Raw genomic sequence first — 25,302 nt, 5'->3', positions numbered from 1 at the left:
CAGTTTTACAGTATATTGCTGTTATTGCTCTGAATGGGAGCTGTATATGTGGTGAGCGCCCCACAGTGGCTGCAGAGTGCTGTGGTATTGTTTGGTGCACTGTTCGCATTGTTTATGTGGACACTTTGGGGTAATATCACAGTACGATAACTTGAGGATGAGGAAGACAAGGTTTATGTTTGTTGCCTTTTGTGTTACTGTTCCTTTCATTAATCTGCAGCACTTAGTAGATTTATCAACTTTTGGCCTTGTTTCACTGAGCAACCAATCACAGTGCTGCTTTTGTAGTGAGCTCGATGTGGTAAAGCTAAGCAACCAATCACAGTGAAGCTTTTACATTGTGCTCGAAAGATGAAATCTGAACAACCAATCACAGCGCAGCTTTTATAGTGTGCTTGACTGAGGAAAGCTGAGCAACCAATCATAGCGCAGCGTGAAAAGTAAAACCTGAGCTATGATTGGTTGCTACAGGCAACAAAGAAAATCGTCATAAGACTGCCCCATTAGTCAGCTGACTCCTTTCCCATCAGCCATCTCGCTCAAACAAGATGGCGGCGCCCATTAGACACGCTCTCCGGTCACTCTCCCGGCCCCGTGTGCGCTGTCTGTCCAGTCTATCTGACCCTTTAGTGTCCGGGACACGCCGGGGTCTTTTTAAGGATGTGTTCCCGGCTGAGAGCGCCAAGCTGCATCTCCAGGAGCTCCTGTCCTCCGGCCCTCAGACCGTGTATTGCGGCTTTGACCCCACGGCGGACTCGCTCCACGTGGGGAATCTCCTGGCCGTGCTGGGCCTCCTCCACTTTCACCGGGCCGGGCACCATGTCATCGCTGTGGTCGGAGGGGCCACTGCTCAGATCGGGGACCCCAGCGGGCGTCACCAGGAGAGGGCGCCCCTGAGCCCGGAGCAGCTGGCGGAGAACGTGCGGGGGATCCGGGACTCGCTGCACCGCATCTTCTCCAGCCACGAGGGGCCGGTGCGGGCCGGCGGGCGGGTGACGGTGCTGGATAACGCCGCCTGGTACCGGCAGCGCTCGGCCGTGGACTTCCTGGCATCGGTGGGCCGACACTTCCGGATGGGCACCCTGCTGAGCAGACACAGCGTGCAGAGCCGCCTGAGCTCCGCGGAGGGCATGAGCCTGGCAGAGTTCACCTACCAGGTGTTCCAGGCCTATGACTTCTACTACCTGCACCAGAAACATGGCTGCAAGATCCAGCTGGGCGGCACCGACCAACTGGGCAACCTCATGTCCGGGCACGACTTCATCCAGAGGTGCGGGCACCAGAAAGTGGCATCTGATGTCTACCCCCTCTAGGAATGGGGCACCAGAAACGGGGCACCTGTCTACCCCCTACAGGAATGGGGCATCTGATCTTTACCCCCTACAGGAATGGGGCACTAGAAAGGGGCATCTGATCTCTACTCCCTCTAGGAATGGGGCACTAGAGATGGTTATCGTGGCCTCCGGTCGTTTACTGATGGGTCTCCATGGATGTCACGTCAGTAGTCCTATGAAGCCGAGCCACTGGCTGGACTTCAAGGGAGGCGATCATTTTAGCCTGCAAGCTATAGGTTTTGCATAACAATCACGTGGATGACCAGTCCTTGCATCATCCTCACAGTCTCCGGCATTGTGCTCCTGCGCAGGCTCCGTGTAAGGTCAAAGAGCCCCAGTATTATAGAAATGCTGTATATCAGCCCTGAAAAGTGGTGACTGACAGGTTCCCATGTATAGGTACCGTAAAGCAAATGCTGCAAAGCAATCAAGACTCCATACGTACCCTAAAATGGTCTATAGAAACTACATCTCCTCACACAAAACCTCACACGGCTCCATCCATGGAAAAATAAAGTTCTGGGTCTCAGAAAATAGTGATACGTCCTGTATATTCACTATGTACTAAGCACAGGAACATGATTCCTCACAAATGTAGTTATGTTTGTTCTCCCGTAGGGGATCCACCATGTGAACATACCCATAAGGATAGTCTCCATATTCCTGCAGGAATTAGCAACCTGCTCCTGCATATATATAGATATGGGCCGTTCTCGGGGGTGCGATCTATGTGGTCGGGATTATATATTGACCCTCTGTCTTGACACAGGACCACAGGAGAAGACGTGTTCGGGATCCTGTTGCCGCTTATCACAAGCACCACCGGAGATAAGCTGGGCAAGTCTGCCGGAAACGCCGTATGGCTGAACCGAGAGCGGACGTCACCGTTTGAGTTCTACCAGTACTTTGTACGGCAGCAAGATGGCAACGTGGAGAGGTGATGTGCAATATTAGGACCGGGGGTGTGCGTAAGATTTATAATTGGGGGTCGTAAAGGAGACCACGTAGAGGGAATGTTGCTCCCTTCAGGAGGCGAGGGGCGCTAATGACATGTCTGCACATCCCTCCATGATACCTGCCGCTCCGGAATGTGCAGACATGTCGTCATCAGCGCCGCTCGCCTACCGATGCCGGAGTAAGTTTCACACATCCAACATTTAAGGGCCACGTACCGACCACCATGTCCAGACCAGCCACGGGTCTCCCGCTGAAACCTCAGATGCACACACAGGTGTGAACGGAGCCTTAGTGTATGGATATACAAAATAGACCTGGATGGTCGGTCACCGTTCTTGTTGGCGATGGATCCCCTGTGTATTTATAGTGGGTTTTTTTTTTCTTAGGTTCCTTAAACTTTTCACTTTCCTCCCCCTCCCGGAGATTGCACACATTATGGAACAACACGCCAAAGAGCCACAGAAAAGGATACCCCAGAAGAGACTGGCCGCAGAGGTGACAAAGCTCATCCATGGCAAAGAAGGACTGGAGTCAGCCAAGAGGTGAGGTGTCGGCCCATTATCATCAAAGCAGGTGCCTCCGTCCATCGCTGCAGGTCTCATGCGTCCATTGCTGTTATGGGGGATAGAAAGATGCCAAAAAAAGCCTCCTATTTAGAAAATGTGTTTATTTTATTGCATGGCTGTAATATCCACCTTTCTCCACTAGGTGCACCCAGGCTCTGTATCACAGCAGCATTGACGCTTTGGCAGCCATGTCTGATCAAGAACTGCAGGAACTCTTCCAGGGAGCCCCTTTTGCTGAATTTTTGCTGGAACCTGGCACTAGGGTGCTGGACGCTTGTCTGAAAGTGTCTGCTATCCCAGAAGGGGTCCGTGGGTGGGTACTCTATTGTTTACAAGTCAAAAAGTAGACCGGTTGATGTGGTTTTTGAGGCAAAAAAGGAGGAATTTGACTGTTGGGGTGATGGGCATGGAGTAGGTCTTATCATGTGGAAAATATGGGGGAGAGACCCTCTAACTGAATGTCCTTTACCCTTCAGCTTTGACATGCTGAGCGGCGGGGGAGTAAGCTTCAACCACATGAGAGTGACGAACCCAGACGAGGTCCTGGTGGTCGGCCAGCACATCCTCAGCAACGGGCTGTCCCTCATCAAGGTCGGCAAGAAGAACATCTACGTGGTGAAGTGGCTGAGCCTGTGACGGCAGCCGCCTGGCGCTGAGGCGGACGATACTCTCACTAAGTGAGAAGGGCTCTGTGATATGGGACAAGGACTTGTAATAAATAACTGTATCAGTTGGGTATTACATTACTTCTCGTGTCTGTTCTTTCCTCCCCTTACAACCATATATATATACAGAGGTCTCCTTTACATGAAACCAGCCACAGATAGTTAAAATTATTATTATTATTATTTATTGTTATAGCGCCATTTATTCCATGGCGCTTTACAAGTGAGGAGGGGTATACATAATAAAAACAAGTACAATAATCTTGAACAATACAAGTCATAACTGGTACAGTAGGAGAGAGGACCCTGCCCGCGAGGGCTCACAATCTACAAGGGATGGGTGAGAATACAGTAGGTGAGGATAGAGCTGGTCATGCAGCGGTTTGGTGGATCGGTGGTTACTGCAGGTTGTAGGCTTGTCGGAAGAGGTGGGTCTTCAGATTCTTTTGAAGGTTTCGATGGTAGGTGAGAGTCTGATATGTTGCGGTAGAGAGTTCCAGAGTAGGGGTGATACGCGAGAGAAATCTTGTATACGATTGTGGGAAGAGGAGATAAGAGGGGAGTAGAGAAGGAGATCTTGTGAGGATCAGAGGTTGCGTGTAGGTAAGTACCGGGAGATGAGGTCACGGATGTATGGAGGAGACAGGTTGTGGATGGCTTTGTACGTCATCGTTAGGCTTTTGTACTGGAGTCTCTGGGCAATGGGGAGCCAGGGAAGGGATTGACAGAGGGGAGAGGCCGGGGAATAGCGGGGGGACAGGTGGATTAGTCGGGCAGCAGAGTTTAGAATAGATTGGAGGGGTGCGAGAGTGTTTGAGGGGAGGCCACAGAGCAGGAGGTTGCAGTAGTCAAGGCGAGAGATGATGAGGGCATGGACTAGGGTTTTTGCAGATTCTTGGTTGAGGAATGAACGGATTCGTGCAATATTTTTGAGTTGAAGTCGGCAGGAAGTGGAAAGGGCTTGGATATGTCGTTTGAAGGAGAGATCAGCGTCAAGGATAATCCCGAGGCAGCGAGCTTGTGGGACTGGGGAGAGTGGGCAGCCATTTACTGTAATGGATAGGTTCGTTGGGGGGGTCACGTGAGATGGGGGAAAGATGATGAATTCTGTTTTGTCCATGTTAAGTTTCAGAAATCTAGTGGAGAAGAAGGATGAAATAGTGGACAGACATTGAGGGATTCTGGTTAGTAGGGAGGTGATATCTGGTCCAGAGATGTAGATCTGTGTGTCATCAGCATAGAGATGATACTGAAAACCATGAGATTCTATGAGCTGTCCCAGGCCAAATGTGTAAATGGAGAAGAGCAGGGGCCCTAGGACTGAACCTTGAGGGACTCCAACAGATAGGGGGCGAGGTGAGGAGGTGGTGTGTGAGTGGGAGACGCTGAATGTCCGGTCTGTTAGGCATGATGAGATCCAGGATAGGGCCAAGTCTGTGATGCCAAGGGATGAGAGGGTCTGTAATAATAGGGAATGGTCCACTGTGTCAAAGGCAGCCGACAGGTCGAGGAGGAGGAGAACAGAGTAGTGTCGCTTGCTCTTGGCGGTTAAGAGGTCGTTGGTGACCTTAGTTAGCGCAGTTTCAGTGGAATGGTGTGACCGGAAGCCAGATTGTAAGCGGTCAAAGAGGGAGCAAGAAGAGAGATGGGAGGACAGTTCAAGGTAGACGTGTTGTTCCAGGTAGACGTGTTGTTCCAGTAGTTTTGAGGCATAAGGGAGAAGTGATATAGGGCGATAGCTAGATACAGAGGATGGGTCAAGAGAGGGCTTTTTGAGGATAGGTGTGATGGAGGCATGTTTAAAGCTTGAGGGGAAAACACCAGTTGTTAGTGATAGGTTGAAGAGATGGGTTAGGGTTGGGATGAAGATTGTGGTGAGGTTTGGGATGAAGTGGGATGGGAGCGGGTCAAGTGCACAGGTGGTGAGATGCGATCTTGAGAGTAGAGTGGCGAGTTGATCTTCTGTAATGGTGGAGAAGTTGGTTTTGGAGGTGGAGGGTCGGGAAGTTGGGAGGAAGGGCTCTGGGGCTTGTTGACCAAAACTGTCTCTGATGTTATCAATCTTCTGCTTGAAGAATGAGGCAAAGTCTTCAGCAGAGATAAGTGAGGAGGGAGGAGGTGCTGGGGGACGGAGGAGAGAATTGAAGGTGTTGAATAACTGTTTAGGGTTGTGAGACAGGGAGGATATGAGAGATGAGAAGTAGGTTTGTTTAGCTGTGGCGAGTGTGGTAAAATGCTTCTACATGTTTGTGTGGGGGTCCATCCGGGTCCTGGGACCCCTACTGGTCACTTAAACCACTGTGCAAAAGTACACAGTGATGTACAGTCCCATGAACTTCTGAGTTGTTTGAGCGATTGGTAGGGGTATAGGGACATTATGGGACCCATTAGGACTTTTTTTTTTTTACCACTGATACTATTGGTAGGGATATACAGGACCTGTTAAAACAAGAAAAATGATACCGGTCTTGTAGGAATCCGATGTACCAGCACTGAGAAACTTAGCTTTGACCCTTATGCAAATTATCTTGAAAGTGCATTGGGGGCGTGTCAATAGACACCATGCCCCTAACACACTTCCAGGTTTATTTACATGTTATTTCAAAGCTCAATTTCTCGGCGTTGGCACATCAGATTACTACAAGACAGGTATTGTTTCACTAGGTCCTATCCATCGGGACCACCAGTTTCAATGATGGAATCTTCCTGGCAGGTTCCTTTAAGGATCTCCAACCTATAAAAGAAAAGTTTAGAATTTTTTACATTGCAAGATTTTTATTTTTGTATCTAGAATTCCCCTTTATGGTTTCTGATGATGCAAGGAGTGAGCGTTGTATGTTCTCCCATGCTCTGTGTCAGGCATGAAGTCCCTTGTATGACAGATAGGGGTAAGACGTCTTGTATAAATGGCGGCTGCTCGTCCTCCTGTACAGTCAGTGGCACCGAAGTTCCAGAGCTCATTTAGTCTGGGTCTTCCTCTTATCCAGGTCCTGCTGAATCTCGGGAGGAAAAGCCGCCTTGTTCTTGGTGACGCAGGGGAGGCAGAATCTCTTGGAGTAGAAGAGGCTGCAGTCCTAAAGTCGGGCAGAGGAGACAGTGTCGGGATGAATCAAGTCTAGTATGGGGGGGCAGAGCGGCAACTGGTTTAGGGATTTTTGGGAAAAAATTTTTTTTACAGTAGAATTTACATAAGAAATCTGCAGCACAAAATGGTTCTAGATTTGGGTTTAGATCTGCGACTTCCCGGCATTTTTCCTTGGCAATCACGATAGTGAATCTTGTGGGGAAACTATTCCCTTAACAATGTAAAAACATACTGCTGGAAACCATCAGCAAGTGGCTGTTGTTGGATCTGCTATCCTTAGAGTATGTCGGTGAACCTGCGGACTTTCCCTAGCAAACGATGCTTTAGGAAACTTTTTTGTTCTTTTCTAAAGCATCTTGTGTCTTTATTTTGGTCACTCCTCTAGCATGTTTTCTGATGGCTTTGGCCGCTGCTGCTTTTTTATGGTTTTCACTTTATTTTTTTTCTCCTCTTTTGTTTTGTCTTCTACACCCTTTTTTAGCCTGTCCCCCTTTTTTTTGTCCTTACTTCTCTTTATCTTGTCCCCCTTTTTTGTGCTTACTCCTTTTTTTGTCTTTACTCTTTTTTATCCTGTCCATCTTTTTTATCCTTACTCCTTTTTTGTCCTTTTTTATTTGCCAAAATTATAGATAAAAGAACAGTTTCCCGATTCATCTTCTGCTAAGAAAAAAAACCCTGACCTTTTTTACCACTAGAAAAGATAGTGATTCCTTTTGTACAGACAGGTTTTTTAGGGTATGTGCACACGCTGCGGATTTACAGTACCATGTTAACCTAAGGGGAAAAAAAAAACCCGCTGTGGAAAATTCCACGCGGAAATGCAGCGGATTATTTTCTGTAGCATGTCACTTCTTTCTGCGGATTCCGCAGCGGTTTTCAACCTGCACCAATGGGAAAGTGCAGTTGAAAACCCGCAGAAGAAACCGCGAGAAAATCCGCAGCAGAATCCGCAACGTGTGCTCGTACCCTTAAGGTATTTGTTTTCTAAGATCAACAGGTTGCAAAAAAAAAAAAAGCCTTCATCAAACTAAAAGCTAAATAAGGCTCTGCGTGACATCTTTTATCTTTTTTGGGTGGATTCTGACACAAAAGGGGTAAGATGCCAAAAAAATGCTTAAAAAAAAAAAAAAAAAAGCCAGCATTTTCCTGAATCGTCTTGCCCTTGGGAACCTCGGCAGGTATTTTGGCTTAGGCATGTGCCCTAAAAACCTTCAAGAAAGGAGCATTACATATCTGTTTCGATGCACTCAAGTTTTTGGCAATTTCAAGATATTTATACGTGGCAAGGATTACATATTTTTTTTTTTTTAATAAACATTTTTTATATATATATATATATATATATATATATATATATATATATATAAAAAATATTATATATATAATTGTATTTCTCCACCACAACAGGTTACTCTGCCTGTGTTGCCCATAGCAACCAATCACGAAGCAGCTTTCATTTCACCAGAGCTGTTTAAAAGATGAAAGCTGAGCTGTGATTGGTTGCTACGAGCAACCGGTCTCCTTCTAAACAGTGGTGATAACTGAGGCCTACTGTTCTTATAATTTCTATGGTGTTATCGTTCTTCTGTAAAGCTGGAAATAGCACAATGTATTACCGTGCCGACACAGACCACCCGCTGACACAGACTGCAGGGGGAGCCCAGAATCAGGAACTTCTCTTTGTCCGGCATGAAGGGATCCCTGGTAACATAGCATTCCTCCAGGAGGCTGTAACAAAATGGGAAATCGGTGCACACATTAGATAAATAAAGTTAACATAGGAATGTCTTGGCCTACGGTTCACTTAGAGGGGTTGGGAACACTTTTTGTTAGATTTCCATAAGAATATACTGATTATAGGGTATTCTTCTCCCCAACAATCATCTGTGTGGTTTGCCTACAGCACTCCCACAGGCGAAGAGCGGAATTACACCATTTCAATCAATGTCAGGTCTTCCGTAGCAAGAGATAACGCTCATGGCCACACCGGCTAAATATTGATGAGGTTCCATCACTAGGTCAGTACCTGACAGCCCCTAAAGTCACTGCATCTGCCGCCAAAAATGCCTAAAAGGTGATTAAATTATCATGTGTCCATAAATAGCGGCACTCAAAGCTACAGCTCGCTACGCAAGAACAAGCTCCACCTCACACATCTACCTTTAAGGAAAAATGAAAAAAAAAAATACGGATGTTGGAAAACGCCAACTTATTTTTTATTTTATAAATGTAAGAATTTTTTTTTAAGCCATTAAAATAATAAAAAAAACATAAGTTTGGTATCTATGGAAGAATCATGATATCTGGTCATTTATTTATTTATTTTTTTACCATAAAATGAAAGTTATAGAGAAAAAAAAAAAAAAAGCAAAAGTATTTTTAACCGGTTTTTCCATTTTTTTTTTTAAAACTATTTCCATAATTCCTGCTTTGCTGTGTAAATTAATTTGGAGGCGAAATGTTGATCGCATTTACTTACATGATGGATTGTGTACTTGGTGGTTTCTGGCCAAAGTAAGAATATGGGACAGATAACCTGCAGAGCTGACATTCAAATATTCCTTGTGGATTTTGGGATTCGTCAAGGTCCATCTGGAAATAGAAACACATCAATCAACACAAAGTTTATGACGAAGCGTGTAATACTATGTTTAATGGTGTGTATGTGGTATAGTGTCGCTGGTCATGTCACTCGGCGCTAGTCGGAAATAATATATACACTAATATTCTCATCTCCAAGATCCTATCCCAATATGTAGTAGGTGTAATAATAAGAATATTAGAAAATACCTAAAATTAGAAATGTAGTGTAGTTCTTCTGATTAGCTATGTTGCTTACCCCTTGTGCAGGGCATGGGAGTAGCTTAGATATCCATGGTTACTACTAATAACAGCTGTCCTGATAATAGATACAGGGCAGGGCATTGCAGTAGCTTAGGTATCCATGGTCACGACCACTCAGTGACAGTTGTTAGTGGTCGTAACCATGGATACCTAAGCTACTGCAATGCCCTGCACATGGGGTAAGCGACAGCGAATCAGAAGAACTATACTACATTTATAACTGGAGGTATTCACTATTATTATTACACCTAGTACATACTGGGATAGGATATTGGAGATGGGAATACCACTGTAACATTTTTTTTTTTTTTAAAGATCTAAAAAAAAAATATTTAATTTTAATTTAAAAAAAGTTGGAATCACCCAATTTTCCCAACCTGAAAATAAAAAAATATTGAAAAAAAATTAATATATTTGGTATCATCAAGTTGGATAAAAATCTAAAATTAATTAACATATAAAGTACAATGCCGTAAGGGAAAAAAAAAGGCATCTTTTTAGTTGCTGCATATTCCACAACAACAAAAATGCCATAAGAAGCAAACAACATTGGTATTAAGTACCACGCAAAATAAAACAAAAAAGACTCACATCTTCGTCAATGTCAGAAAAAAAACAGGGTTTAGAGAATTGTATCAAACTTTTTTTTTTTTACAAAAGTTCAGGATTTTTTTTAAAACCAATAAAAAAAATATAAAAATAATTAAAAGGCATGTTTAAAAAGTACACAAAAAGGCAATTAAAAAAAAGCACACGAAAATGCAAAAAAGACAAAAACGTAATATAAAAGTACACAAAAAAGTGTAAAAAAGTATGCAAAAATGCAATAAAAAAAGCACACAAAAATGCAAAAAGGATATAAAAACGTGCATAAAAAAGTAAGCAAAAATGCAATAAAAAAGGACACAAAAACGCAATGAAAATGTGCATAAAAAAAGTATGCAAAAATGCAATAGAAAAGCACACAAAAACGTGCATATAAGTGCAAAAATGCAATAAAAAGCGCACAAAAAAAGAAATAAAAACATGCATAAAAAGGTATGCAAAAATGCAATAAAAAAGCACACAAAAATGCAAAAAGGACAAAAACGCAATAAAAACGTGTATAAAAAGTATGCAAAAATGCAATAAAAAAAAGCACACAAATGAAAAAAGGACACACAATAAAAACGTACACTAAAAAAGTGCAAAAATGCAATAAAATAGTACACAAAATACAAATAAAAACGCACACGAAAAAGCATTGGAGTACACAAAAATGCAATAAAAAAACACAATAAAACGCTTGCAAAAATGCTATAAAAAAAGCTATAAAAAACGTACACAAAAACGCTATAAAAAAAATCCAAGTAACCTACTTTAAATAATAGGTGTAGAAATCCTGCAGCATCAAAACCTCCCCAAAAGCTCCTTGGGGGGAAAAGTGAATCATAGAGGCAGGGGTTAAAACCCAGGACACACAGACGTAGCAGGGCTTTGCCAGTACATCGCTGGTGTCAGGGCTTTTACGTAGGACTGCAGCTAAATACCCGCTGCAGAGCGAGTAACCCCTGACACAAACAATGCAACCGATTGAGCTCTGCTACATCCCATCCACCCAATGTACAGCCCATGGGGCAGCTGTGCTGCTTCCTCTTCCCCTCCTGATCTTCCTGTGCAGCAGGTCTCCTCCTCCTGTGGGGAAGGCTTTAGTGCAGCACAGATGATCTGCAGCTCTGAGTGCTGGGCACAGTCCCAGTGACAGGAGATCAGCATGGCAGCCGTCTGTCTGAGGGACTGTAAGGTGAGTCCTCGCCCGCCTGGCACCACCGTGCCCCCTGACTCTATAGGAATTACCCTCTGCCCCCAGATTCCAGTTTCTTATGCCAGATGTCTCAAGGCTGCAGTCACGAGCTGCGATGTGTTACACAATCCTCTAATTATTTTGACTAACCCCACTGTTCACCCCCTTTTACAGCTGCAGAAAGTTGAGGGGAGTTGTTCGCAGGGACCCATTTTTGGGAGTGATCTCTTTTTTCTGTTTTCCTGTCGCCTTCCTGCATGATTCTAGGAGAGTTGGGAAGTATTCCTATAATGTAGTAGCCAAAGTGCTCCCTTCTCTTCCCCGTGACACCATAACTGACTAAGGCTAGGTTCACATTGCGTTAGTGCAGTCCGTTCAACGCATGCGTTAAACGGACTGCGTTAACGCAAGTGCCGAAAAAGATCGCGTTATGCAATCGCACTAGTGCAGATGCTTCATCTGTGCTAGCGGTGACAGACAAGAAAACGCTGCAGACCGCGTCTGAGGGTCCGTCACAGAATGACGGCACATCACTAACGCATGCCGATTATGACATGCGTTAGCGATTCGCTACATAATGGCAGTCAATGGGTGCGCATCCGTTACATAGCGTTAGTGCCGCTATGTAACAGATGCCGTCAGCGGATTGCCAACGCAATGTGAACCCAGCCTTAGAGATGGAACACTGCTATATGTCCTTCCTGGCAGTATAGTAGAAGGTGCACAATTTTGCGTTTACGTATGCTTGTTCTGATACTGCACATGCGCAAGTATGTACTGTCCACTGTCAGGATAACACGACATTACCCCTTATGAATTGTAACCTCCACACTGTCCATCCTTATGAATTATAACCTCTGCACTGTCCGCCCTTATCAACTATAGCCTCCACACCTTCCGTCCTTATGAATTATAACCTCTGCACTGTCCGCCCTTATGAACTATAACCTCTGAACTGTCCGCCCTTATGAACTATAACATCCACTCTGTTCGCCCTTATCAACTATAGCCTCCACACTGTCCGTCCTTATGAGTTATAACCTCCGCACTGTCCGCCCTTATGAACTATAACATCCACTCTGTCCGCCCTTATGAACTATAACCTCTGCACTGTCCGCCCTTATGAACTATAACATCCACTGTGTCCACCCTTATCAACTATAGCCTCCACACTGTCCGTCCTTATGAATTATAACCTCCGTACTGTCCGCCCTTATGAACTATAACCTCTGCACTGTCCGCCCTTATGAACTATAACATCCACTGTGTCCACCCTTATCAACTATAACCTCCACACTGTCCGTCCTTATCAACTATAACCTCCACACTGTCCGCCCTTATCAACTTAACCTCCACACTGTCCATCCTTATGAATTATAACCTCCGTACTGTCCGCCCTTATGAATTATAACCTCCGTACTGTCCGCCCTTATGAACTATAACCTCTGCACTGTCCGCCCTTATGAACTATAACATCCACTGTGTCCACCCTTATCAACTATAACCTCCACACTGTCCGTCCTTATCAACTATAACCTCCACACTGTCCGCCCTTATCAACTATAACCTCCACACTGTCTGCCCTTATCAACTATAACCTCCACACTGTCAACTTTCCACTATTTCCTCCCTCCACAGTCCTCATTCCATTCTGTCACCATCTTCAGTGTGCCCTCCTCTCTAGGCTATACCCCCTATTTACCCTGTGCCCCTTCTTTATACTACACCCCCTGTCTATACTACCCTATGACTTTCTGATAGCATTATTTGCTTATGACTTGCAGGCCTGGCAGGAAGTGGGGATGGCCCTTTCCACTACTAGCAATGAAGCTTGTAAACTGTTTGACGCCACCTTATACCAGGTAACTCATGATCCCGCTGAATCGAACCTCCGGCTCTGCGTATAGTATATTATTGCCACCTCTGACTCGAAGAACCTCGGCCCAAACAGGTGACCTCTGTCTTCTGGCCCAACGTCATTTTACCTCATAGTTGTATAACAGCTGTGCTGACTCTGCAAATCGTCCGCATGAAGAAGCGACCTCATAAAAATATATTGCACTGGTTGTATAGTCAATTGTTATTGCTTAAAGTGCAATTCCGCTTGTCACAAAGACAAAACTGGGATTAAATAATCTGATTTAACAGTAAAATAATAATAAAACACAGCTCTATCCCAGATGACACAATGATGGCGTCCATTTTTTTTTTCCACAGACCCATTGATTTGAATGAGTTAGGGATCCATGCCTCGGATCAAAAACGGACATGTTGACAAGGTTTAGGTTTTCAGAGTTTTTCGTTCACGGACACTCGTTTAACAAAGGAACTTTGAAATGTGGACAGCCCCATAGACTATTATGGGAACATGCACTATCCCTGAAAAACGGGCGTCTCAGTGAGGCCTCACATTGCAGCTGAGACACTTCTCCATTAGTGACAAAGGACCATCTGTACGTCAACTGAATCAAGCTTAGCCCAGTTTTTGGGATACACAGACCGGTTGCTATGGACCTTCTGCCTGACAACGCAATGGATGATATCAGCCACAGCATTTATTTGGCGTTGTCAGGCAGCAGGTCCCTAGCAACCAGTCTGTCTCAGATTTCGGGGCCTAACTTGTAGGTCCTAAACCGTTGACTCAGTCCTTATCTTCACTCTGCCTTTTATACAACTGGTGGCCCTTGGGACACCTCCAGCACCCGGGCCCGGATGCCACACCTGTGCTCACGGCCATAATAACCCACTTTTATATTTGGGGGTAGAGGACCCCATAATGGTGTCCGCTCCTTCCCTAAAGCCTGGGAATGCTGTCTGAGACCTCCCTGTTATGCCGGGTTCCCCCCTGTAGATTATATTTCCTAGTCCTGTACTCAGATGCCCAGAGTTTACACAATCCTGTCAGCTGATGGCGGCCGCTGCCAAAATTCCTCTCTGCAAACAATATACCCAGTAGCCATTTATTTTGACAATTAAAGAAGCAATACACTTTTTCTTTTTTTTTTTTTTACAAGCTACAAATGCAGTGCAGCATAATGATGGCAGCTGATTTGATCTCCCAAAGGATCAGGCATGTTGAATTCCAACATGTCCGATCCTTCTTTCCTCCCACGTCTGAGGAAATTATGGTGTCCTCCCACAGTCAGCTAATCCGGCAGCAATCGGCTAAAGTTTCCGTCATGAACTTAATATATATGAAGGACAGCAGGCAAGTGCTCCTTGCAAATGGCTGATAAGAGAGAATAATAGCTGCATAGAGCTAAATTCATCAGGGTCTATTTTGTGATTGGTCGCTGTTGATAATGGCCATATTTGTATATATATTTTTTTATACATAGTATGTTACATGGACGAATGACAAAACAATGGGAGGAATTGAAGGCTGCCTGCAGAAAATGAAAGCAGCGGATCCAAATTTTGGTACGTGCCCGATTATACAACATCCAGTATGCTGCCCTTGCATAGTAAAGACACAGTTGTGCTCTAAAGTTTACATACCCCGGCAGAATTTTTGCTTTCTTGGCCTTTTTTCAGAGAATATAAATGATATCACCATTCGTATTCACATCCAGACGCCATAAACTTGTACAGACCTAATACATTTCACAGCTGAGGGTTTGCTTCAATTGCATCAAGTCAAGGCAAAACCCATTAATGCAAGTCTCTATCCAGTCATGAAAGTTTGCTGCAATTTATCAGTGCAGATAACGTGTGACCCAGAGATCCTGATACTTGTCATACATCACTTTTTGGGAAATCTGTCTGACAACCAATTGTTTTGCTCTCACACAGTTGTCAATCAACTTTCCGCAACCTGAGCACCGCAAATCAGTCTTGTGGAGTTCAGGGATCTGGGAAAGTTGGATGGCCGCAGTAATTTCTGCTTGTATTTCAGCTGTAGTGATTCTTCTCCTTCTTTTCTCCTTCTCTTCCGTTTTCCTTTCTCCTTCTCCGTCTTCCATTCTCCTTTTCCTCCGTCTTCCTTTCTCCTTCTCCGTTTTCCTTTCTCCTTCTCCTCCATTTTTCCTTTCACCTTCTCCGTTTTTTCCTTTCTCCTTCTCCTCCGTTTTTCCTTTCTCCTTCTCCTCCGTTTTTCCTTTCTCCTTCTCCTCCGTTTTTCCTTTCTCCTTCTCCGTTTTTTCCTTTCTCCTTATCCTACGTCTTCCTTTCTCCTTCTCCTCCGTTTTCCTTTCTTCTTCTCCTCGGTCTTCCTTTCTTCTTCTCCTCCGTCTTCCTTTCTTCTTCTTCTCCTCCGTCTTCCTTTCTTCTCCTCCTCCGTTTTCCTTTCTCCTTCTCCTCCGTTTTCCTTTCTCCTTCTCCTCCGTTTTCCTTTCTCCTTCTCCTCCGTCTTCCTTTCTCCTTCTCCGTCTTCCTTTCTCCTTCTCCTCCGTCTTCCTTTCTCCTTCTCATCTTTCTCCTTCTGCCTCTTCCTTCCTTTCTCCTTCTCTGTCTCCGCCTTCTTCTTTATTATATACTGTATACATTTTTTTTCTTCTTCTCTTTTAGTTATGGGACACGTGATTTCTAACGGTTTGGATCTGATCGGCACCGGTCGATCACCACTGCTTGATAAGGAATTTGAGAGGGACCTGAAAGTAATGTCAGATTTGGCCAAGACTCAGCCCCTGACCGAAAGGGAAAAATTACATGTAGCCGCATTGGAGACTTTTGCTAAAGGGTATGACGACTTTATTCATTTTCCTTTTTTTTTTTTTAATGTTTCCATATTTTTATACTCCATTTACATCCAAAGCTGCAGTCCAAATTCTATTTGGACTGATCATATACAGTGGGGCAAAAAAGTATTTAGTCAGTCAGCAATAGTGCAAGTTCCACCACTTAAAAAGATGAGAGGCGTCTGTAATTTACATCATAGGTAGACCTCAACTATGGGAGACAAACTGAGAAAAAAAAATCCAGAAAATCACATTGTCTGTTTTTTTATCATTTTATTTGCATTTTATGGTGGAAAATAAGTATTTGGTCAGAAACAAAATTTCATCTCAATACTTTGTAATATATCCTTTGTTGGCAATGACAGAGGTCAAACGTTTTCTGTAAGTCTTCACAAGGTTGCCACACACTGTTGTTGGTATGTTGGCCCATTCCTCCATGCAGATCTCCTCTAGAGCAGTGATGTTTTTGGCTTTTCGCTTGGCAACACGGACTTTCAACTCCCTCCAAAGGTTTTCTATAGGGTTGAGATCTGGAGACTGGCTAGGCCACTCCAGGACCTTGAAATGCTTCTTACGAAGCCACTCCTTCGTTGCCCTGGCGGTGTGCTTTGGATCATTGTCATGTTGAAAGACCCAGCCACGTTTCATCTTCAATGCCCTTGCTGATGGAAGGAGGTTTGCACTCAAAATCTCACGATACATGGCCCCATTCATTCTTTCATGTACCCAGGTCAGTCGTCCTGGCCCCTTTGCAGAGAAACAGCCCCAAAGCATGATGTTTCCACCACCATGCTTTACAGTAGGTATGGTGTTTGATGGATGCAACTCAATATTCTTTTTCCTCCAAACACGACAAGTTGTGTTTCTACCAAACAGTTCCAGTTTGGTTTCATCAGAACATAGGACATTCTCCCAAAACTCCTCTGGATCATCCAAATGTTCTCTAGCAAACTTCAGACGGGCCCGGACATGTACTGGCTTAAGCAGTGGGACACGTCTGGCACTGCAGGATCTGAGTCCATGGTGGCGTAGTGTGTTACTTATGGTAGGCCTTGTTACATTGGTCCCAGCTCTCTGCAGTTCTTTCACTAGGTCCCCCCGCGTGGTTCTGGGATTTTTGCTCACCGTTCTTGTGATCATTCTGACCCCACGGGGTGGGATTTTGCGTGGAGCCCCAGATCGAGGGAGATTATCAGTGGTCTTGAATGTCTTCCATTTTCTAATTATTGCTCCCACTGTTGATTTCTTCACTCCAAGCTGGTTGGCTATTGCAGATTCAGTCTTCCCAGCCTGGTGCAGGGCTACAATTTTGTTTCTGGTGTCCTTTGACAGCTCTTTGGTCTTCACCATAGTGGAGTTTGGAGTCAGACTGTTTGAGGGTGTGCACAGGTGTCTTTTTATACTGATAACAAGTTTAAACAGGTGCCATTACTACAGGTAATGAGTGGAGGAAAGAGGAGACTCTTAAAGAAGAAGTTACAGGTCTGTGAGAGCCAGAAATCTTGATTGTTTGTTTCTGACCAAATACTTATTTTCCACCATAATATGCAAATAAAATGATAAAAAAAACAGACAATGTGATTTTCAGGATTTTTTTTTCTCAGTTTGTCTCCCATAGTTGAGGTCTACCTATGATGTAAATTACAGACGCCTCTCATCTTTTTAAGTGGTGGAACTTGCACTATTGCTGACTGACTACTTTTTTGCCCCACTGTATTTACCAGCAGCCCGAGTAAAAAAAAATACCCAAGGGGCTGCTTGTTTTAGAGTAAAAAAAAATAAACAAAACGCTTCTAAATGCATGTGCACACCTTGACTTTTTCAGGTGGATTTCATGCCAAAAACTGCCTGAAAATGCTTTCAAACGTGTGTCAAAAGAAAAAAAACATGAGCATTTCTATGTAAAAACAACTTGCTGTGCAAATATTTAGGATTTTAATCCCTCAAAGACCCCAAATGAGCGGCTCATTCTTCAGGCGGCTTCCGCCCGAAAGATGCTATATACTGTACTTCATCATAGAAGTCAATGGGAAGGCTGAAAAGATGTCTGGAAGATGCTAGAATCTTCTTTATTGTTCAATGGAGTGAAAAGAAAAAAAATCTAGTAAAAAAACTAACACTGGACCCAATATGAAAAATAACAATGAAAATGTACTAAAAAAAAATCCTAAAAACTGAAAAAGATGTTTCGGGAGAAAAAAGGTGGTGTTTCTTGAAGAGTCTTCCTCTTGAAATAGCGAATTTGCCCACTTGAAAACAACGTGGTGCGCACATATCTTTGGGGTGTAGTCACAATGAGTTTTTGGGGTTTTTTTGTTGAGTTTTTGGAGCAGAAACTTTTCAAAAGACACAAGTCTTGACTAAAGGTTTGGAGAGTTAGGGAGGAAGGTGAGGACCGAGGAGATGTGCGTGCAGGTTTCATTATTATTATTAATATATTGTTTTATATCTAGAAATATTCCAAAGGCGGCGGACACGTGGGACCTGATCTTACAGGATCACCCCTTGGACTTGCTGGCTATAAAACTTGCCCATGATTCCTACTTCTACCTTGGACAGAAAACTCAGATGAGAGATTCAATCTCCCGAATTCTTCCATATTGGACCCAGAATACTCCTTTAAGTAGGTACGTCAGCATTTCATGTATTTACCTTCCTCTAAGAATCCTTTTCGGAAACGCTATATACTATGTCGAAAGCCACCACAATTTCTCTATGACTGTTATATAGCATGTTATAAAATGCTATCTTCCTTCAGCCACCACTAGGGGGAGCTCACTGCAGACATAATTAGCGCAATGTTAAATCATGTGCCGCATGCTCCCCCTAGTGGTGGATAATTCTGCCATTTCTGTATTAATGAGATGCTGTTTTAAAGGAATTGTTTTTTCTTCTCTCTTTTAGTTATGTGAAAGGCATGTACTCATTTGGGCTGCTTGAAACCAACTTTTACGATCAAGCACTGAAAGTGGCCAAGGAGGTAAAGAAGTTTTAATATGAATAAACTAAAAAAAATCTTAATTGCAGCCGCATCCCCCCCCCACTTCCCCAAAATCTGAATCTTAGCCAGTATTAAATGACACAACGCCATATTCTTCTTTCCTCTCCTATGATGTCTAGGCTCTGGCTACGGACCAGAAGGACTGTTGGTCGGTGCACACCATCGCTCACGTGTACGAGATGAAGGCCGACGTAGAGGAAGGCTTGTCCTTCATGAAACAAACCGAGAACAACTGGAAGGTAAAGCCCTGGTATTACCGTCTGCTCCTTACTGTTCTTACTGTCGGACTGTCAGGAGGTAGAAATCTTGAAGACATTGGGTTTAGTGCCTAATCGCTCCTCGTGGGCAGGGCCTAATTGTATGGGAGGGGCTTCTGCTGTAATCAGTTGCCTAACGGCCAATATTCAGCATTTTTCTTTTCTTTTTTTTTTCTCGCAGGGAGGAGACATGCTCGCCTGCCACGTCTACTGGCACTGGGCCTTATATTTCATCGAGAAGGTTAGACTATTATAATTTTATATGTTACATATGGCGACGTTATTTGCTCTTCAGCCGTCGAGTTATGAGCCACTGAATGGGCTGACAACAGAGAACAAAAGATACAGAACGGTGTACTGATCCCTTATTCTTATTTCTAGGGGGAATATGAAGCCGCCATGACCCTGTACGATGAATGTGTGAGTACCTGGCGGATTACTTTAAGGGGTTTTCCATAGAGATACAGGCAGTAAACTGAATTTTTGCCTTCCTTTAATTCGTAAATCTGATAATTCGTCTCCTCGGCCGCAGATTGCGCCCATGTGCTTTACGAGCGGGAGCATGCTGGACGTCGTAGACAATTCATCTCTGCTCCTCCGGCTCCAGATGGAAGGTACCGACAAACCGACGGTAGACACAAGAGCGTTCTCTGTGCTCATCGTCACCCCCTGCTGGAGAATCCTGCCTATCTCCTCTGCAGAGTGGGGGGAGGGAACCGACAACTGCTCGGAACGTTTTCCTAGCTTTCGAAAATAAGTTGTCACCGTTCATTCCAAAGATTATTTTTGTAATTGGGTTTCAATAGAAATTTCACTTTTTCTGAGTGCTGATTTATGACCACATCAAAGTTCAGCTAAGCTTTCATGAGGTCAAAAAAAGATAAATAATCATTACAAACTCTCCCATCGGAGGGGATAAAGCTCACTGTTGGTTTCTTGGTTAACTCGTTCTGTATCCAGCAATATTTTAGGGAGATGCAATATATATGTTGCTCTTTCAAAGACAAGTCCAGCGATACCTTTTATATGGCCAGTCCGTTCCTCTGTTACTGAGAAATTGGCGTAAAAATTGATATGCAAATGAGGCTTAAGGGCTACTGTAGATCTGAAGCCTCTTGTCACTCCAGCTCTATTCCCCGGTTAGCGTCGCCTCCTCCTGCTTCACTGAGTTTCCATGCAGTGTGACTTCAGGCAAAGGAGCAGCCGGAGACTGCGCTGAGCGGGAAGTGACAGAAGCTTCAGATCTACCCTTGCTCTTCAGCGTTTTAATTAATCTGGAAATGAGGCTGAAGAGCTAGGGTAGATCTGAAGCTTGTCACTTTGCCTAGTGCCTCCTCCTCCTGCTTCACTGAGTTTCTATGCTGTGTAACTTCAGGCAAAGGAGCAGGCGGAGACGGCGCTGAGCGAGAAGTGACAGAAGCTTCAGATCTACCCTAGCTATTCAGCCTCATTTGCATATTAATTAAACTGCTGATTTCTCAGTAACAGAGGAACTGACTGGCCATGTAAAGGTATTGCTGGGCTCAGCCAGCAGGTAGCTGCTGTGTAACTTCAGGCAAATGAGCAGGCGGAGACGGCGCTGAGCGAGAAGCGACAGAAGCTTCCGATCTACCCCAGCTCTTCAGCCTCATTTGCATATTAAACTGCTGATTTCTCAGTAACGGAGGAACTGACTGGCCATGTAAAGGTATTGCTGGGCTCAGCCACCTGAGGCTCTTCAGCGATATAAAACTACATCTCCCACCATCCCCTAGATTAATGATCCCGCCCTTTCAGGAGTAGATGTTGAAAAACGATGGGACAAACTGGTGCAAGTTACCAAGAAACACGGCGACGATCACATCCTGATGTTCAACGACCTTCACTTCTTAATGTCTTCCCTGGGATCCAAAGATCGGGAGATGACGACGCAGCTGCTCCAGGCTCTGAAGGAACTTTCTAAGTAAGTAGAGGCGAGCAAAAAAAGATCTGCACGAACCTGGACCTGCGTGCCACGTCACTATTCCGGGTCTTGAGAATCTGCTCTTTATGGTGACGTCCCTTGCTCCTATTTTGAGGTGTGCTGCATGTGTGACATGCCGGAGGGTAGGAGGTTTGCTGGACTCTGGACAGGTGACGTGGCCTCAGGTCCAGGTTCATGTGAACCATTATAGCTAACATTATGTATCAGCACTGAGTGGCCGCTTTATCTTTTAGAGACCCCCATCTGGTAGCGCTTTGGGCCTCCTTTGGCCTTCAGGATGTACATGCTGTGCCTTAGACCGTGGTGTTCTCCTATGTGGATTTGATTTTGAATGTTTTCCATCTTTAGATGTCCAGGTGAGAACTACCAGCACTCCCTGATCCGAGAGCTCGGCCTCCCGCTCAGCCAGGCTCTTGTAGAGTTTGACAGTGGTAATTATGACAAGGTGGTGGAGCTGATGCAACCTATCCGGTACCAAATTCTGCATATCGGAGGAAGCGATGCCCAGGTAATGGCATTAGGAAAGTGATGACAAACACCCACACTGCTCAAAAAAAATAAAAGGAACAATTAAACACCACAGTGTAACTCCAGATCAGTCACACATCTGTGAAATCAAACTGTCCAGTTATGAAGCAGCATTGACTGTGAATCAGTTTCTCCTGCTGCTGTGCAAATGTAACAGAGAACAGGTAGAAATGATCGGCCATTAGCAAGACAACTCCTATAAAGGAGCGGTTATGCAGGGGGTGACCACAGACCATTTCTCTGTTCTCATCCTTTTTGGATGTTGTTTTGGTCCCTTTTGCATTTTGTCATTGCTCTCACCCGAGGCGGTGTCTACAACCCACAGAAGATGCTCAGGTAGCGCAGCTCATCCAGGACGGCACATCAATACGAGCTGTGGCAAAAAGGGTAGCTGTGTCTTGCAGCGTAGTGTCCAGAGGCTGCAGCAGATACCAGGAGATAGGGTGGGGGCCATAGGAGGGCAACAACCCAGCAGCAGGACCTTTACCTCCTCCTTTGTTCCAGATCCCTGCAAAATTACCTCCAGCAGGCCACTAACATCCATGTGTCTGCTCAAACTGTCAGAAACAGACTCCATGAGGGTACGACGTCCACAAGTGGGAGTTGTGTTTACAACCATCACTGTGCTGGGCGATTGGAATTTGTCAGATATGACATTGGCGAGGTCATGCAGGCACGTGGAGACCACACACACTACTGAGCACCATTTCCTTGACTTGAGGCATTTCCACTGAACTTGGATCAGCTTGTAATTTGATTTTGAGTATCATTCCAAATCCAGACCTTCATGGGATATTAATTTTGACTTACATTGGTCATTTTTATGTTTTATTGTTCTCCACGCATTCCACTACGTAATAAATATAGATCTGCAACTGGAATATTTCATTCAGTGATATTTAGGATGTGGTATTTTAATGTTCCTTTTATTTTTTTGAATATCTCTATATATTTATCTATATATCTATTTACTATATAATCGTCTAAGGGTCCCTTCCGTCTGTGTGTCTGTCACAGAAATCCCGCGTCGCTGATTGGTCGCGGCCCAGAGGCCGTGACCAATCAGCGACGGGCACAGTCCGGCCGCGAATTCGCCCCTTCCTACTCTGTCAGTGCCCCCTCCAGTCAGCGCTCACACAGGGTTAATGACTGCGTTACACCGCGGTGTAACGAAGTCCGTTAACGCTGCTATTAACCCTATGTGACCAACTTTTTACTACTGATGCTGCCTATGCAGCATCAATAGTAAAAAGATCTAATGTTAAAAATAATAAACAAAATACAAAATCATTATATTCTCACCTTCCGTCGCCTTTCCCGCTCCTCGTGACGCTCCGGTCCATCAATTGCGGTCTCGCGAGATGATGATGTAGTGGTCTCACGAGACCGCTACATCGTCATCTCGCAAGACTGCAATGCATTCTTGGGACCAGAGAGTTGCGAGGAGCATCGGTAAACACCTGGGCTGGATTCGGGGGCCGACGGAAGGTGAGTATATAACTTTTTTATTTTAATTCTTTAACAGGGATATGGTGCCCACATTGCTATATACTACATGGGCTGTGTTAGATACTGCGTGGGCTGTGTTATATACTACGTGGGCTGTGTTACATACTGCGTGGGCTGTGTGCTATATACTACGTGGCCTGTGTTATATACTGCGTGGGCTGTGTGCTATATACTACGTGGCCTGTGTTATATACTGTGTGGGCTGTTATATACTACGTCTCTGTGCTATATACTACGTAGCTGTGGTATATATTACGTGGCTGGGCAATATACTACATCTCTGTGCTCTATACTACGTCTCTGTGCTATATACTACGTAGCTGTGGTATATATTACGTGGCTGGGCAATATACTACATCGCTGTGCTCTATACTATGTGGCCTGTGTTATATACTGCATGGGCGGTTATATACTATGTCTCTGTGCTATATACTACATGGCTGTGCTATATTTCTCTGCTGTATCTGTGCATCATGAATCGTGGTATGTGTTAAAGAGGAGGGCCCACTGAAACTCTTTCGCCCGGGGCCCTCAAAAACCTGGAGCCGACCCTGGCTTCATTGATTGGTCACGCCCGGCCGTGACCAATCAGCGACAGGTGCAGTCCGGCCGCGAATTGGCGCGGAATTTGAACCACGCTTCGCTAATTGATTGCGCCCGGCCGGCCGAATCTTGTGTATAAATTGCATTATTCTGAAAACTTCATAAATAAATTACATACATATTCTAGAATACCCGATGCGTTAGACTCGGGCCACCATCTAGTGTGTGTGTATGTGTATATATGTATATATATATATATATAATATGTGTGTATCTTCTGTCAATACATTCCTTAATATGTCTTTATAGCAGCAATGCATAGACCTAGATTAACAAGATTGCAACTTCCTAAAACTGCCACTAGAGGGAGCTCACTGCATACAAGTTATTAATTAAACTCAATGATAAATCTGTCTACAGTAAATAATTTTTTTTTTTTTATTGCCAACACAGGTTTATGTGATATTTTACCCATAATTTATATGTTCTGTTTTCCAGAGAGATCTCTTCAACCAGGTTCTTATTCACGCTGCAATCAACAGTAATAAAAAATCCCATCACAATTTAGCCAGGTACGAACATCGCCTGTCCCTTCATGTAGGTGACTCTCTGCTGCTGCTGCTCCCGGTGTCTGGCATTGTCTGTGGTGCTGACAGCCAATGTAGATGGAGCACCCTGCTCCGATCTGCTGCGCTCACTGATTGGCTGCAGCAGTGAGCCCAGCGGGACGTTCCATCTACAATGGATTGGCGCCGTGCCAATGACAGACCCCGGGAGCAGCAGTGTTTCGCTGATGGACCCTAGAAATATAGCACAATTTGTATTTGTCCCCCGGGACAATCCCTTTAAATTTAAAGGGCACCCGTCTAATTCTCTCTAAATCCATTTTGTTTCTCTATTTAATTTTTCAGGAGTCTTTTAATTGAACGAGACGTCTTGAGACCAAACTCGCCCCTGACTGAAAGGCTTATGAGGAAGGCTTCCGCCGTTCACACCCTCGTGTAGGACGCGATCCATCCATCAACACAATCTGTCACTTTAGGGATTGCAGACCCGTTCTGTCTCTGGGGATCAAACCCCAGTAAATCAATATGCCTTATCATTGTTAGTAAGTACACCGGCTCCCCTCGTCCCAAAATAAATTGACTAAAATAAAGGAAAGTTAAATGAAAGGCTACCTGGAAAAAAATATATATATACCGTATATACCATCCAGCGCCATCTAGAGGTGCAATTTTTTTTCTTCCTTCATAGTTTTATGAACCTCGATGTAAATTTCAAATTCTCGCTTTTATACTAATTTTCTGTACAATAAAATTGTAAAAACGTATTTTTGCAGCTAAAGAATATCCTTTTTTTTGACCGTTTTTAATTAAAAGGGTATTCCCATCTCAATATAGGTGTGACAATAATAGCCAATACCTTCTATTAGAAATGTAGTATAGTTTCTCTGATTAGCTATGTCGCTTACCCCATAGCTTAGATATCCACTGTCACTGGTCGTAACCGTGGATACTAGGCTACTGCAACACCCTGCACTTTGGTTAAGCAACATAGCTAATCAGAAGAACTATACTACATTTCTAATTGA

At 44.3% G+C, this 25,302-nt stretch overlaps 3 protein-coding genes across 4 annotated transcripts; 2 read left to right on the top strand and 1 right to left on the bottom strand.

Annotated features, from left to right (window-relative positions):
- The first annotated feature begins 500 nt into the window (after window positions 1-500).
- On the top strand, window positions 501-3,624 carry YARS2 (tyrosyl-tRNA synthetase 2). The gene is made up of 5 exons (XM_077266588.1): window positions 501-1,270; window positions 2,104-2,271; window positions 2,678-2,833; window positions 3,000-3,170; window positions 3,334-3,624. The coding sequence occupies exons 1-5, from the start codon at window positions 549-551 to the stop codon at window positions 3,491-3,493; spliced, it is 1,377 nt and encodes a 458-aa protein (XP_077122703.1). The 5' UTR covers window positions 501-548; the 3' UTR covers window positions 3,494-3,624.
- Window positions 3,625-6,277: 2,653 nt separating this feature from the next.
- Window positions 6,278-11,109, bottom strand: CDPF1 (cysteine rich DPF motif domain containing 1). The gene is made up of 4 exons (XM_077266601.1): window positions 10,810-11,109; window positions 9,087-9,199; window positions 8,224-8,335; window positions 6,278-6,596 (listed from the first exon to the last, which is right to left on the bottom strand). The coding sequence occupies exons 2-4, from the start codon at window positions 9,197-9,199 to the stop codon at window positions 6,480-6,482; spliced, it is 342 nt and encodes a 113-aa protein (XP_077122716.1). The 5' UTR covers window positions 10,810-11,109; the 3' UTR covers window positions 6,278-6,479.
- On the top strand, window positions 11,004-25,041 carry TTC38 (tetratricopeptide repeat domain 38). 2 transcript variants are annotated; one of them, XM_077266599.1, is made up of 14 exons: window positions 11,004-11,234; window positions 13,019-13,096; window positions 14,573-14,654; window positions 15,741-15,912; window positions 18,364-18,537; window positions 18,815-18,890; window positions 19,031-19,150; window positions 19,350-19,409; window positions 19,550-19,588; window positions 19,701-19,782; window positions 20,945-21,110; window positions 21,480-21,639; window positions 24,210-24,283; window positions 24,623-25,041. In XM_077266599.1, exons 1-14 carry the CDS (start codon window positions 11,205-11,207, stop codon window positions 24,714-24,716), a joined length of 1,407 nt encoding a protein of 468 aa, XP_077122714.1. In that variant the 5' UTR covers window positions 11,004-11,204; the 3' UTR covers window positions 24,717-25,041. The 2 variants fall into 2 exon arrangements, with proteins under 2 accessions (XP_077122714.1, XP_077122715.1); XM_077266600.1 differs by lacking the exon at window positions 14,573-14,654 and having other exon boundaries at window positions 11,130-11,234.
- Window positions 25,042-25,302: the final 261 nt, after the last annotated feature.

This window comes from Ranitomeya variabilis, chromosome 5 (genome assembly GCF_051348905.1).
Source record: "Ranitomeya variabilis isolate aRanVar5 chromosome 5, aRanVar5.hap1, whole genome shotgun sequence".
NCBI classification, from domain to species: Eukaryota; Metazoa; Chordata; class Amphibia; order Anura; family Dendrobatidae; genus Ranitomeya; species Ranitomeya variabilis.
The sequence above is the reverse complement of the archived record's forward strand: the minus strand, read 5'-3'. Positions and strand labels throughout refer to the sequence as shown.